Here is a 14,769-nt window from a genome sequence, read left to right on the forward strand (position 1 = left end):
GCCACAATTTCAGAAGCTGTTATTGGTCTATTCAGAGATTCAACTTCTTCCTGGTTTAGTCTTGCGAGGGTATATGTGTCCAGGAATTTATCCATTTCTTCTAGATTTTCTAGTTTATTTGTGTAGAGGTGTTTGTAGTATTCTCTGATGGTAGATTGTATTTCTGTGGGATCGGTGGTGATATCCCCTTTATCATTTTTTATTGCGTCTATTTGATTCTTCTCTCTTTTCTTCTTTATTAGTCTTGCTAGCGGTCTATCAAGTTTGTTGATCTTTTCAAAAAACCAGCTCCTGGATTCATTAATTTTTTGAAGGGTGTTTTGTGTCTCTATTTCCTTCAGTTCTGCTCTAATTTTAGTTATTTCTTGCCTTCTCCTAGCTTTTGATTGTGTTTGCTCTTGCTTTTCTACTTCTTTTAATTGTGATGTTAGGGTGTCAATTTTGGATCTTTCCTGCTTTTTCTTGTGGGCATTTAGTGCTATAAATTTCCCTCTACACACTGCTTTGAATGTGTCCCAGAGATTCTGGTATGTTGTGTCTTCGTTCTCGTTGGTTTCAAAGAACATCTTTATTTCTGCCTTCATTTCATTATGTACCCAGTAGTCATTCAGGAGCAGGTTGTTCAGTTTCCATGTAGTTGAGCGGTTTTGAGTGAGTTCCTTAATCCTGAGTTCTAGTTTGATTGCACTGTGGTCTGAGAGACAGTTTGTTACAATTTCTGTTGTTTTACATTTGCTGAGGAGAGCTTTACTTCCAACTATGTGGTCAATTTTGGAATAGGTGTGGTGTGGTGCTGAAAAAAATGTATATTCTGTTGATTTGGGGTGGCGAGTTCTGTAGACGTCTATTAGGTCTGCTTGGTGCAGAGCTGAGTTCAATTCCTGGATATCCTTGTTAACTTTCTGTCTCGTTGATCTGTCTAATGTTGACAGTGGGGTGTTAAAATCTCCCATTATTATTGTGTGGGAGTCTAAGTCTCTTTGTAGGTCACTCAGGACTTGCTTTATGAATCTGGGTGCTCCTGTATTGGGTGCATATATATTTAGGATAGTTAGCTCTTCTTGTTGAATTGATCCCTTTACCATTATGTAATAGCCTTCTTTGTCTCTCTTGATCTTTGTTGGTTTAAAGTCTATTTTATCTGAGACTAAGATTGCAACCCCTGCCTTTTTTTGTTTTCCATTTGCTTGGTAGATCTTCCTCCATCCCTGTGTTTTGAGTCTGTGTGTGTCTCTGCACGTGAGATGGGTTTCCTGAATACAGCACACTGATGGGTCTTGATTCCTTATCCAATTTGCCAGTCTGTGTCTTTTAATTGGAGCATTTAGCCCATTTACATTTAAAGTTAATATTGTTATGTGTGAATTTGATCCTGTCATTATGATTTTAGCTGGTTATTTTGCTTGTTAGTTGATGCAGTTTCTTCCTAGCCTCGATGGTCTTTACAATTTGGCATGTTTTTGCAGTGGCTGGTACTGGTTGTTCCTTTCCATGTTTAGTGCTTCCTTCAGGAGCTCTTTTAGGGCAGGCCTGGTGGTGACAAAATCACTCAGCATTTGCTTGTCTGTAAAGTATTTTATTTCTCCTTCACTTATGAAGCTTAGTTTGGCTGGATATGAAATTCTGGGTTGAAAATTCTTTTCTTTAATTATGTTGAATATTGGCCCCCACTCTCTTCTGGATTGTAGAGTTTCTGCTGAGAGATCAGCTGTTAGTCTGATGGGCTTCCCTTTGTGGGTAACCCAACCTTTCTCTCTGGCCGCCCTTAATATTTTTTTCTTCATTTCAACTTTGGTGAATCTGACAATTATGTGTCTTGGAGTTGCTCTTCTTGAGGAGTATCTTTGTGGCGTTCTCTGTATTTCCAGAATCTGAATGTTGGCCTACTTTGCTGATTGGGGAAGTTCTCCTGGATAATATCTTCCAGAGTGTTTTCCAACTTGGTTCCATTCTCCCCGTCACTTTCAGGTACACCAATCAGACGTAGGTTTGGTCTCTTCACATAGTCCCATATTTCTTGGAGGCTTTGTTCGTTTCTTTTTATTCTTTTTTCTCTAAACTTCCCTTCTCGCTTCATTTCATTCATTTCATCTTCCATCAGCGATACCCTTTCTTCCAGTTGATCGCATCGGCTACTGAGGCTTCTGCAGTCTTCATGTAGTTCTTGAAACTTGGCTTTCAGCTCCATCAGCTCCTTTAAGCACTTCTCTGCATGGGTTATTTTAGTTAAACATTCGTCTAATTTTTTTTCAAAGTTTTTAACTTCTTTGCCATTGGTTTGAATTTCCTCCTGTAGCTCAGAGTAGTTTGATCGTCTGAAGCCTTCTTCTCTCAACTCGTCAAAGTCATTCTCCGTCCAGCTTTGTTCTGTTGCTGGTGAGGAACTGCGTTCCTTTGGAGGAGGAGAGGCGCTCTGCTTTTTAGAGTTTCCAGTTTTTCTACTGTGTTTTCTCCCCATCTTTGTAGTTTTTTCTACTTTTGGTCTTTGATGATGGTGATGTACAGATGGGTTTTTGGTGTGGGTGTCCTTTCTGTTAGTTTTCCTTCTACCAGACAGGACCCTCAGTTGCAGGTCTGTTGGAGTTTGCTAGAGGTCCACTCCAGACCTGTTTGGCTGGGTGTCAGTAGCGGTGGCTGCAGAACAGCGGATTTTCGTGAACCGCAAATTCAGCTGTCTGATCGTTCCTCTGGAAGTTTTGTCTCAGAGGAGTACCCAGCCGAGTGAGGCGTCGGTCTGTCCCTACTGAGGGGTGCCTCCCGGTTAGGCTGCTCTGGGATCAGGGTCCCACTTTAGGAGGCAGTCTGCCTGTTCTCAGATCTCCAGCTGCGTGCTGGGAGAACCACTACTCTCTTCAAAGCTGTCAGACAGGGACATTTAGGTCTGCAGAGGTTACTACTGACTTTTTGTTTGTCTGTGCCCTGCCCCCAGAAGTGGAGCCTACAGAGGCAGGCAGGCCTCCTTGAGCTGTGCTCCACCCAGTTCGAGCTTCCTGGCTGCTTTGTTTACTTAAGCAAGCCTGGGCAATGGCGGGCACCCCTCCCCCAGCCTCGCTGCTGCCTTGCAGTTTCATCTCAGACTGCTGTTCTAGCAATCAGCGAGACTCCGTGGGCATAGGACCCTCTGAGCCAGGTGTGGGACACAATCTCCTGGTGTGCCGTTTTCCAAGCCTGTTGGAAAAGCGCAGTATTAGGGTGGGAGTGACCCGAATTTCCAGATGCTGTCTGGCATCCCTTTCTTTGACTAGGAAAGGGAACTCCCTGACCCCTTGTGCTTCCTGAGTGAGGCAATGCCTCGCCCTGCTTCGGTTTGCGCATGGTGCACTGCACCGACTGTCCTGCACCCACTGTTTGGCACTCCCTAGTGAGATGAACCCGGTACCTCAGATGGAAATGCAGAAATCACCCGTCTTCTGCGTCGCTCACGCTGGGAGCTGTAGACCAGAGCTGTTCGTATTCGGCCATCTTGGCTCCACGAGCAGAGTCCTTGTTTTAGACCAATTGGGAGTAAGGGGGTCAGCTGGAAAGTCCTGTAATTATTTAGGTAGGTTAAAAGTATCTGCAATAGTAGTCATGTATATGTGTTGCTTTTTAAAAGTCATATATATGTATTGTAAAATCCTGGTGTTTGGGGACTATGGGTCTTTTTCTAATTTGGTATAATGTGTAGTCTAGTGTGCTTAGCATTGCTGTTTAAACAGTGGCAAGCTAATGTTGGCAATTTAAAAATTGTAGTTTAAAATCAATAATTATTAATTTGTTTATCAGCAATAGAAAAAAATCAATAATTAGCACCATTTAGCATTATGTGACAGATATATTAGAAGTGATATCATACCTCATTTGTTCTCTAAAGTTTAGCTACTTTTATTTTCAAATAAGCCCATATGTACCTGGTAGTGATTTTGAGTGTTAGAGTGCTTAAAAAAGAAGTCCAACTCTCTTTTGCCCTTTCCTCCCTTCACCTTACTTTCATATTGTTAGCTTGTGACTGGGCTATTTTCTACTAATTGTGAATTTGTGTAACTGATGACAAAGCTTATGACGAATGTGTTAGTTCTCTGCTTTAGGCCATAATTTCTGTATTCCTAGAGTTCTTTGTTAATCAAATATATAAGTTATTGACTTGAGACCTCTTTTATTATAATTATCAGTACCAACATTTATTAGTTGTAAAATGAAAGAACTAAGTATTTTGATAGGCTGTTCCTTTCATCATGCTTAAATTTTTCTTCTGGCATTTTAAAATTTGTTTTTTTTCAGGTGTCTTCCCCCACTCTGGTGATGCTTATTGTTTTTTCTTGTATTTTAAAAATTTAATGTGATTATTATTCCTAGATGTCATTTGTCAGAGTGAACCGCTGTGGTCCCCGAGTTGGTGTAAGAAAGACACCAAAAGTAAAGAAGAAGAAAACTTCAGTGAAACAAGAATGGGATGTGAGTATAGGTGGGATAGTAAATAATGTAACATTACTCTGGAGAAATGGACACACTGATACAGCCCTAGTCATACAAGATGGTGTTCTGAATGGGGCTCATCATGTAATAGGGTGGAATAGGTTTCTGGGCATGTGATATTCTAGGTCTTGGAGGGAAGAGCAGAATCCTTTGGGGGAGGTTTTTAGAATACACATGTCCAGGCTGTAACCTCTATATCCTCTGAAGAATTGGAATCTTAAGGGGATGGGGAGCATATTAAAGAAAAAGTCTTTTCACTTTCACTCTTGAGAACTCACTGCATAAAGGCAACTCTAGCTCACTGGTGTCACTGAAGTCTGTGAATTTTTTCGGTACCTTTTTTAGGTTTGCTCAGAGCAACCAGTGATATCATAACCATGTGAGTGCCAGTTTTGGCTGAAAAAAATTGGTGACCTTTGCTCTCTTGTCCCATGAATTGCTCACTTCCAGAGGTTGATCAGTTTCAGAACAAATGTTCTCTTATGGTATAAGACAAGTCTCAAGTACCTGTAACGTGATCTCTGGCCCCTAACCTGAATATTGCCTGGTGTTACCAAGGGGATTTATATCTTTTTTTTAAGAGACAGGCTCATGTCCTGTCTGTCACCCAGGCTGGAGTGATGTGATGCCATCATAGCTCACTGCAGCCTTAAACTCCTGGACTCCAGCAATCCTCCTGCCTTAGCCTCCTGAGTAGCTAGGACCATAGGCATGCACCACCACCCCTGGCTAACTTAAAAAAAATATTTTTTTTAGAGACAGGTCCTTGCTGTGTTGCCCAGGTTGGTCTTAAACTCCTAGCCTCAAGCGATCCTCCTGCCTTGGCTTCCCAAAGTGCTGGGATTATAGGCCAGCCATTGCACCCAGCTAGATTTCTCTTTTGTAACCTGGTACTTTGGTTTGGACCATGAGACTTTAGGTGTCTTTACTTTCCATTGCAAAGAGTAACTAGTTAGGGATTAGTTTGGATCTCAGGGATTCTTTTGGACTTGGAATCTTCTGGTTTGCAACCTAGCATGTTAGCCAGATATCCTGGGCAAACTGACAGCCTTTGAAGTGGGGCAGGGGGACTTCTCTGTGTTTAGATTGTTTTGTTGCTGTCTGATTGGCTATAAAATTTTAATAACAAGGATGTGACTCTAAGGTAAGGAAACTGATAAATCGGAAAAAAAAATGTGTGATAACATATTTTCCCCTTCAGAGTGGTTACTTTGAGAAGTTTAGTACAGTTGACCTTTGAACAACATGAGTTTGAGCTGCACGGGTTCATTTACACTTGAATTTTTTTTCAATAAATACAGTTGGCTGTATCCTGGGGTTCCACCTCTACAATGAAAGGTGGATTGAAAATACAGTATTTTCAGGATGTAAAACCCAGATATGGAGAGCCAGTTAGGTGGGATTTGAGTATGTGTGGATTTTGGTATATGTGGGTGTCCTGGATACTGTGGGATGACTGCATTTATTCCAATATGCCACTATTGCTTAAAACTTAATTGAAATCTATCATTTGAAATTGCGTTAAGAACCTTCCTCATTTACTTTTTATTATCTGCAGTGCTGGAACAATCTTTTGTTTTTTGAAGGTAGACTGAACTTGGAAAATAGTTGTAAGTCATTTGGAGGAAATGGTAAATGATGGAGAAGAGGTCAAACTGATTAATACTGTCTTGATAAAAACAGTGAGACATTTTCTGAAATGGCTTGTAGATTAGATTTAAATGCAATGTCAAAAGAAAATGGTTTTAAGCGAGAGTAGTGTTGATGGAATTATTATTTTCTTCCATGAGAACAAATTTCAAGCCTATCCCTTATTTGTATGCCTGAGTTTTTAAATGCCTATTAAAAACAATTCTCATGATCCTGTAGTTGTACCTTGTACCTTTCTTTTCCTTTTCCTTTTGTTTTTTTTTTGAGACAAGGTCTCGCTATGTTGCCCAGGCTGGCCTCAAACTCCTGGGCTCATGATGGGATCTTCCTGCCTCAGCCTCCTGAACCTCCTGAGTAGCTGAGACTACAAGCGCACACCACCATGCCTGGCTCTTGTGCCTTTCTAAATCATTGTAAAAGTAGTAACAGTTTTCATACAGAAAAGCCTTGAGCCAAGTATAAATCGTGGCCAAAAAGTTTAGTCTTTGATCAGAAGCCATTTTTGACTGTTTGTATTCCTCGTCACTTAGAAGTAAAACTAACTTGTTTTATTTCCTGCCTTACCGAATCTGTGTAGCAAAATGGCTGAAGTTGCTTTGGAAAGGGCCAAGTTACAGGGTTGCTACTTAGAGCTGTGCAGCCTGTGTACCACACAATTTCAAGGAGTGCTATTTACACGGACTCCGATATTAATGGTAACTTATGGAGTTGTTCAGGGTGGTAGCCCTGCCATGTTGGTTTAGTGCCTTTTAATTTAAGTGACTGTTTTCACATTTTATGAAATTATGTATTGCCCTCAAATTTCATCTTTCATTGTAGTAGCATCTATGCTTAAGGTGTTTGCAGACACAAATTGAACCTCTCTATAGTGATCACGCTTTCCTTTTTTTGTTTGTTTGTTTTTTTTGAGATAGAGACTCACTTTGTCGCTGAGGCTGGAGTGCAGTGGCACAATCTTGGCTCACTGCAGCCTCCACCTCCTGGGTTCAAGTGATTCTCCTGCCTCAGCCTCCTGAGTAGCTGGAATTACAGGCGCCCACCACCAGGACTGGCTAATTTTTGTATTTTTAGTAGAGATGGAGTTTTGCCATGTTGGCCAGGCTGTTCTCAAACTCCTGAGCTCAGATGATCCACCCGCCTCAACCTCCCAAAGTGTTGGGATTACAGGCATGAGCCACTGTACCCAGCCAGTGATCACACTTTCTTTTAGGAACCTTTAGCGTTGCGTTGTGGAGTCCTGGGATTCCATAGACTACAGTGCGAACGCTAAGACTTGAAACTTACTCATATTGAATATATACTACCATTTATTCATGTATCATATGTTCATTTTGAGTATTTTCATTGTTTTAATATAGTATATGACTGCTTGGTGAATACAGTACTTACTTTCTGTAAGACATCTAAAATTAGTCTGTTATTTTCTATAAATAGGACACCTAAAACTAATATGTGTTCATATCTAAATTGAGAATACTGGTTCCTAGAAAGAAAGAATTTTTGATCCTAGGATTTTGAAAGCATTTTAGCCATTAAAATCCAATAAATGTGTATATTTTATAAGAAAACTTTTTTATTTTTTTTTTAAAGAAAGGCCACCTTTTTTTACAGAATACTGTAACTGATCTAACAGTTCATCGGGCAACTCCTGAAGATCTGGTGAGTTTAATATCAAAACTTAAGTCATTTATTCAGTGTTTTATTTGGTATTTGACTTGTAACCTTTAGAATAGAAACTATAGGCACTTCCTGGAAGTTGTTCAGTTATGTTTAATCTTGTTTATGTCTATATAAAATCAAAAAGCCTATCTTCTGGACTTCCTGATTTTAGCTAGGAATATCAATTAGTATGTATTAGAGTTTCATTAAATATGTTGGGTTTATAGTTGAAATCTCTTCAGTCTAGTACTGCCCTGTATATATCTATCTATCTGCCTTTTAAAAAAATCTGTAGATAGCTTCAGCATTGTTTATTACTTCCCTATACAAACATATTGTTCTAGTCAGTGTAATAATTTATGTGTATTTCCATGTCTGAGCCCCTATTCCTTACTTGGAACAGTTTCTGTACCTTCTTCTCTACCTGTTCAAATCTTACTTTACTTCCTTATCCTAGTTCAAATCCTACTTTATTTTTTTATGTTTCCACTTAGTTTTTTTTTTTTTAGATTTATTGAGATATAGTTCGCATACCATAAAATTTACCTGTTTAAAGTGTGCAGTTTGGTGATTTTTGGTATATTCAGAGTTGTGCAACCATTGTCACTATCTAATTTTGGAATGTTTTCATTACCCTAAAATGAAACCCTCTACCCATTAACAGTCACTCCTTGTATCCAGTTCTTCCCAGTTTGTGGCAATGACCAATGTACTTTGTGCTTTTATGTATTTGCCTATTCTGGTCGTTTGATATATGTGGAATACAACACGTGGCCTTTTGTGTCTAGCTTCTTTGTCTTAGCATAATATTTTCAAGGTTCATCCCTGTCGTAGCATGTATCAGTCTCTGCCCACTGCAGCCTCCACCTCCTGGGATCAAGCCATCTCCACCTCAGCCTCTTGAGTACCTGGGACTACAGGTGCATGTCACCACACCTGGCTAAGTTTTGTAGTTTTCGTAGACACAGGGTTTTGCCGTCTTGCCCAGGCTGGTCTCGAACTCCTGGGCTCAAGGAATCTGCCCACCTCAGCCTCCCAAAGTGCTGGGATTATAGGCATGAGCCACCACTCCCAGCTCATATTAGTTCTTTATTCCTTATAATTGCCAAATAATATTCCATTGTATGGATCTAACATTTTATTTATCTGTTGTTCAGTTGGTGGACATTGCATTGTTTCTGCTTTTGCATTGTTAGGAATAATGCTGCTGTGAACATTCATGTACAAGTTTTTGTGTGAACATATATTATCAGTTCTTTTATATGTATACATCTAGGAGTATAATTTCTGAGTCATATAATTTCTCCATATTTAACTTTCTAAATAATTGTCAAACTGTTTTACAAAGTGGCTGCACCATTTACATCCCCACCAGCATGTATGAGGCTTCCAGTTTCCCCACATTGTTACTGTCACCTTTTTCATTTTAGTTCTCTTAGTAGGTGTAAAGTGCTGTCTCATTGTGGTTTCAATTTGCATTTCCCTAATGATAAATGATGTTAAGCATCCTTTTATGTACTTTTTGGCCATTTGTAGTATATTCTTTGGAGAAATGTCTATTCAAATACCTTAGTCATTTAAAAATTTGATTATTTGTGCTTTTATTGTTGAGTTATAAAAATTATGTATGTATTCTGGATTTAAGTTCCTTATCAGATATAATTTGCAAGTATTTTCTCCCATTTTCTTAGTTGTTTTTTCAGTTTCTTGATGGTGTCCTTTAAGCAGGGAAGTTTTTAATTTTGATGAAGTCAAATTTACCTGTTCTTTATTTTGTCACTTGAGTTTTTAGTATCATACCTAAGAAACTGTTACTTACCCTAAGGTTCACAAAGACATACTCCTATGTTTTCTTCTAAGAGTTTTATAGTTGTAATTCTTATATGTAGAACTATGATTCACTTTAAGTTAGTTTTTCTATATGGTGTGTGGTGGGAGGGGGGCCCAACTTTATTTTTTGCTAAAGGATAATCATTGTCCAAACAGCATTTATTGGAAAGACCATTCTTTCCTCATTGAATGATCTTGGCACTCTTGTTGAAAAATCACTTGTCCATAAATATAAATGTTTATTCAGCACTCTCAATTCTATTTCACTGATTTATGTGTCAATCCTTATGCCAGTACCACATTGTCTTGATTACTATCGTTTTGTAGTAATTTGGAAGTCCTGTTTTTGAAACTGACCAATAGTTATCTCCTCTAAACTATTACTACCTATCTTAGGCATTGAGTATATGACATCTAATGTATATCATTTGTCTTTATATGGATGTGCCCAATCTCAATGGGCAGATTGTTAATGCTTTTGAGAGATACAGACCATATCTTATACATCTTTGTGTACCCGGGAGTCTTAATCCTAGTAGGTGCTCATTAGCTATTTACTGAGAATAATAATTATGCCCCACTGAATTAATATTTTTTAAATGAAAAATTTCAAACTCAAGGGAAAATGGAGACAAAAATAGAAATAAATACCACGTACTGTTCACCCAGATAGGATAGTTATTAAAAATTTGCCATAGTTGCTTCATTTATCTTACCCTTTTCTTTTTTCACTGAAATATTTTAAAGGAAATTCCAGAGAGCACATCATTTTGTGCTTACATATTCAGTTTGTATTTTTTAAAAATATAAGCCTTTTTTTTTTTTCAGCATAACCACAGTGCCATTATTACATCCAACAAAAGTAAATATAATTATTTGGTAACACCTAATATCTAGCCCATATTCAAATCTCCTCAATTGTCTAAAAAATGTCATCTTCATTTTTTTTTTGTGAGTCAGAATCCTTGGGTAATATTTGTTATTGTCTCTTTAATGGATTGATTTCTTATTTACATGGGGAAAACTCAGCAGTACATTTTATCATATATATTCATGTTCATAGTTCTGAATACTAGAGTACTTGTAAAACCAAATGTCTAATTTTATTTCTTAGCCACCTTAGTGAACCTTAGCGAACCCTCCTTAGTGAACCCACCTTAGTGAACCCTCTAACACTTGAGATCTGTGGCGCGTATCTTTTCTTGCACTTCAGGAACTCTACTTCCCTGACTTCTGTATTTTCAGTGAGCCACTTCCACATGAGGCCATTGAAGGGCTATAAACACACTGCATTATTATTTCTTGGTAGTGATGTGATGATCATGAAATGAGTGTGTCTTTGCCAAAGATGACTCAGTGGATTTTGTACCTTTTACATTGTGCTCAGTGTGTGTATATGTGTGTATGTGTATGTGTATGTTAAAAACAATGCTGGTTTTGACCCATGAATTGATTTTATCATCCATTAAGTGAGTCCCAACCTGTGGTTTGAAAAACACTAGTTTGCTGGATAGTCTTGCAGAAAAGTAGTAGAAATTATTATTTCTTTCTGTACCTCTTTTAGGTAGGTTTACCAGTTCTATATACTTCTTTCTTTAAGATCATTTTTGAAAATTTAGGGGACTGAAAATTTTGGCTATTAATATATATAAACATTCAGATATTGGACCAGAAAAAGTTTAAAAAGTGATGAACTAGAGTAGGTGATCTCACCATCTGAATAGGCAACTTCTTTGTGTCTGAAACATTCCTTTATGTACTTTTCTCTTCTATATAGGTACGCCGTCATGAAATACACAAATCAAAGAATAGAGCATTAGTACATTGGGAACTCCAAGAAAAAGCTTTGAAGAGAAAATGGAGGAAGCAGAAACCAGAAACTTTAAATCTTGAGAAAAGAAGGTTGTCTATCATGAAGGAGGTAATGCTAAACTGCATTAGAGTTAGAAAGAGAAAAAGGAGATAAATAGGGTTCGTTCTTTTTCCTTCAATTTGATTCATGTTGGAGAGACTCTAGTGATCACTGCGTTCTTATTCAATAATCTACATGTGGACTTCAAAAAAAGTGACAGAGTGGTGATTGGAGTCTGGTTTGGTGGTTTGAATTCCTGTTCTACAACTTACCAGCTATGTGACCCTAAGTAAATTATTTAACTTTTCAGCCTGAATTTTCTCATATTTAAAATTATTATTTGCTTGTATTGCTATGAGATTTCAGTGATATAATACTTATAAAGTGAATAGCACAGTCTTTGCTTATTCCTCTTTTTGTATATAAGCTGCTATAATTCTTTTTCTCAGTAAAGTGATTAGCACAATCTTTTCTTATTCCTTTTTATATATAAGCTGCTATAATTATTTTTCTCAGTTTAACAGCAGTGCTGTTAGATTACTTTGAAAAAAATTATAATGCTGTATGCTTGTCCAACTGAGTAATAAGCAACTTGTCTTTGGCTTAACCTTTTGTCAGACGTGGGGTGTTTGGATAAGTAATCAGATCTGTAGGGATAAACAATATGGGAAATAAGAGGAAACTACAGCAAATAACCTTTTTAAATTTGAGCTGAGGTCATTGTAAAGGAATGTGCTTTGTCTGTAGTGTTGCTCGTTGTTCAGATTGAAGCTTATGTACAGCACTTAGCTGTCTGACCTTTCACGGCAGCTTTGAATCATACATTTTCTTTTGAGGAATTTGTTAGGCTTCTTATTGAAATAAAGTCTCAGTCTTAGACATCATCAGAAAGAATAATATCTCCCAAATAAATGTTTACATGAGCTTGAGAAAAGAACAGTGGCTTGATTGAGAGAATGCTTTTTTACAGATAATTATCTTTTGGTGATCTTGGACAAGTCACATACATTTAAATGTTATGTGGTAATTCTCAGTGAAAGGCCTAAAAACACAGATCTCACCACGAAAAAAGGCAGCCTGCTTGGATTGCATCAGACTCTGGGCTTTTTTTCCTTTCTCTAGTGGTTCGTGCTCATGTCCTGAATTTCTCAGACAAGTTATAGATGTGGTAGTAGGAGCAGGTGTTTAAAGAAGGGTGGTGAGAGACGATGAGTGACGTTTCTTTGCCTTCTTTTTGTAGATCTGCTGCCTCAGGCACTAGTGTAGTGGTTCTCAACTCTCACTGCACATTAGAATCAGTCAGGGTCAAGAAGCTCCATTAAAAAAATATGTAACAGCTGGGTGTGGCAGCTCATGCCCGTAATCCCAGCATTTTGGGAGGCCAAGGTGGGTGGATCACCTGAGGTCAGGAGTTCAAGACGAGCCTGGCCAACATGGTGGAACCCCATCTCTACAAAAATACAAAAATTAGCTGGGCATGATGGCAGGTGCCTGTAATCCCAGCTCCTTGGGGGGCTGAGGTGGGAGAATTGCTTGAACCCGGGAGGCGGAGGTTGCAGTGAGCCGAGATTGGGTCATGGCACTCCAGCCTGTCTCAAAAACAACAACAGCAAAACAACAAAAAACCCTAAAGATTAGCGGGGTACAGTGGCAGGTGCCCGTAGTCCCAGGTACTCAGGAGGCTGAGGCAGGAGAATTGCTTGAAGCCGGGTTGCAGTGAGCTGAGATCGTGCCACTGCACTCCAGCCTGGGCAACAGAGTGAGACTCTCTCAAAAAAAAAAAAAAAAAGAAAAAAAGAAAAAATCTCTCTCTCTCTCTCTCTCTATATATATATATATATAAAACTATATCTGGACTCTACACCCAGAGATTCAGATTTAGTTGACCTAGGATGTGGCCCCATGTAGGTGTTTTTTAGGCAGTTCCTTTGTAATTTTAATGTGCTGCAGGGGTTGAGCACCTCTGCTCTTATCAGGATTCAGGTATTTTCTCTCTACCAGCACATCTTGGGATAATTTCCTGTCAGTGCTTAGACATCTACCTTTTATTTTTAATGGCCAGTAGCATATAGATGTACCACAATTTATTTATCCTGTGCTTTATTGGTGAACACTTAGGTTGTGTATTAGAGTATAGTTTAAGCTTCTGGAAATAAAAAAACCCTCCTATATGTTTTGCTTTAAACAAACAAATTTGTTTCTGTTTATGAAACAGTTGAGAGGAAAGTGGTAGCTGGTAGGGAACTCTGCAGTCCTTTATTACACAGCTTCTGTCTCTGAATACAAAATGGCCATAGCAGCTTCCTTCAGCTATATGCCAGCCAGCAGGAAACAGGAAGAACAGTGCATGCTACTCCTATTACATGTCACCCAGAAGTTCTGGCATATATCCTGTTGGCCAGAAGGTCATCACATGGCCATTCCCACCTACAAAGATGGTTGGGAAATCTAGCTATGTAATTGGCTAAAATGCAGGAGTTCTGCTGTTAAAGGAGAAACCAAAAGAACATTGCTGGATACTTAAGTAGTACTGTCAGTTACCCACAGATTGTTTTCTACCTTGCTACTATCAGTAATGTAATAAATATCCTTGAAAATGTTTTTGGGTACACATATAAGTATATTTTTAGGATAAATTCTTAAAAGTAGAATTGCTTAGTCAATGGATATGTGCATCTTTTATTTCAATGTTGGTAAATTTGCAATGTGTCTGTTTAAGGGATGCAGTGGACCAAAGGAAGAAGCCTCCTTAGACATACTCACATAAGCTTCATCATTGTGTATTAAAGTTAACAGGATCCATCCACCTGAAGCTGGACTCCTAGATTAACATAAATTAAGAGAAAGCTCTTTGGCCAGCATAATCCTAGATTTCATTTGCTGTAAGATGTACCCATGCCATGGGAATCAAGCAAATTAGGGTTCCCTCTCACTCATGGAGAGGGAGGCTTTCAAAAAGATCTTATAAATCCCCAAAATGTAGTAACTTCTAAAGTCTCTTTGTAATTTCCCAATTCTACCTGATGTCTGTTACCATGGTACAAAAGGGCTAAGATGACGAGTTTCTGATAATGTCTTTTTTTTTGCAGAGACTGGGATCCTTTGAAAATCCAACATGTGTACCACCACTTACAGGTTTAAGTTTGTGCTCTGCAAACTCATTTGAGGAGTAATAGATAGAGTTAGGCTTGTAGAGATCAGTTTACCTGTCAAATGGATGGGCTTTATGAGAGGAGTTATAAATCTAGAAAGAAGAAGTAAAAGCCAATACACTGATCTTTGACCACTCAAACCATTTTTCCCAAGGGCAGGGACTAAACAGG

The 14,769-nt window shown here is 38.5% G+C and overlaps 1 protein-coding gene across 2 annotated transcripts in view; it reads left to right on the forward strand.

Moving 5' to 3' along the window:
* The window catches only part of SPICE1 (spindle and centriole associated protein 1), a 74,861-nt gene that overhangs the window by 10,404 nt on the left and 49,688 nt on the right, over positions 1–14,769 (forward strand). For both annotated transcript variants that reach the window (XM_030801890.1, XM_030801891.1), the window contains exons 2-4: positions 4,336–4,434; positions 7,717–7,764; positions 11,372–11,515. In XM_030801890.1, coding sequence (XP_030657750.1) covers positions 4,336–4,434; positions 7,717–7,764; positions 11,372–11,515 — 291 coding nt within the window. The remainder of the gene's footprint in view (positions 1–4,335; positions 4,435–7,716; positions 7,765–11,371; positions 11,516–14,769) is intronic.

Source organism: Nomascus leucogenys, chromosome 21 (genome assembly GCF_006542625.1).
Source record: "Nomascus leucogenys isolate Asia chromosome 21, Asia_NLE_v1, whole genome shotgun sequence".
In the NCBI taxonomy this organism is placed as follows: Eukaryota; Metazoa; Chordata; class Mammalia; order Primates; family Hylobatidae; genus Nomascus; species Nomascus leucogenys.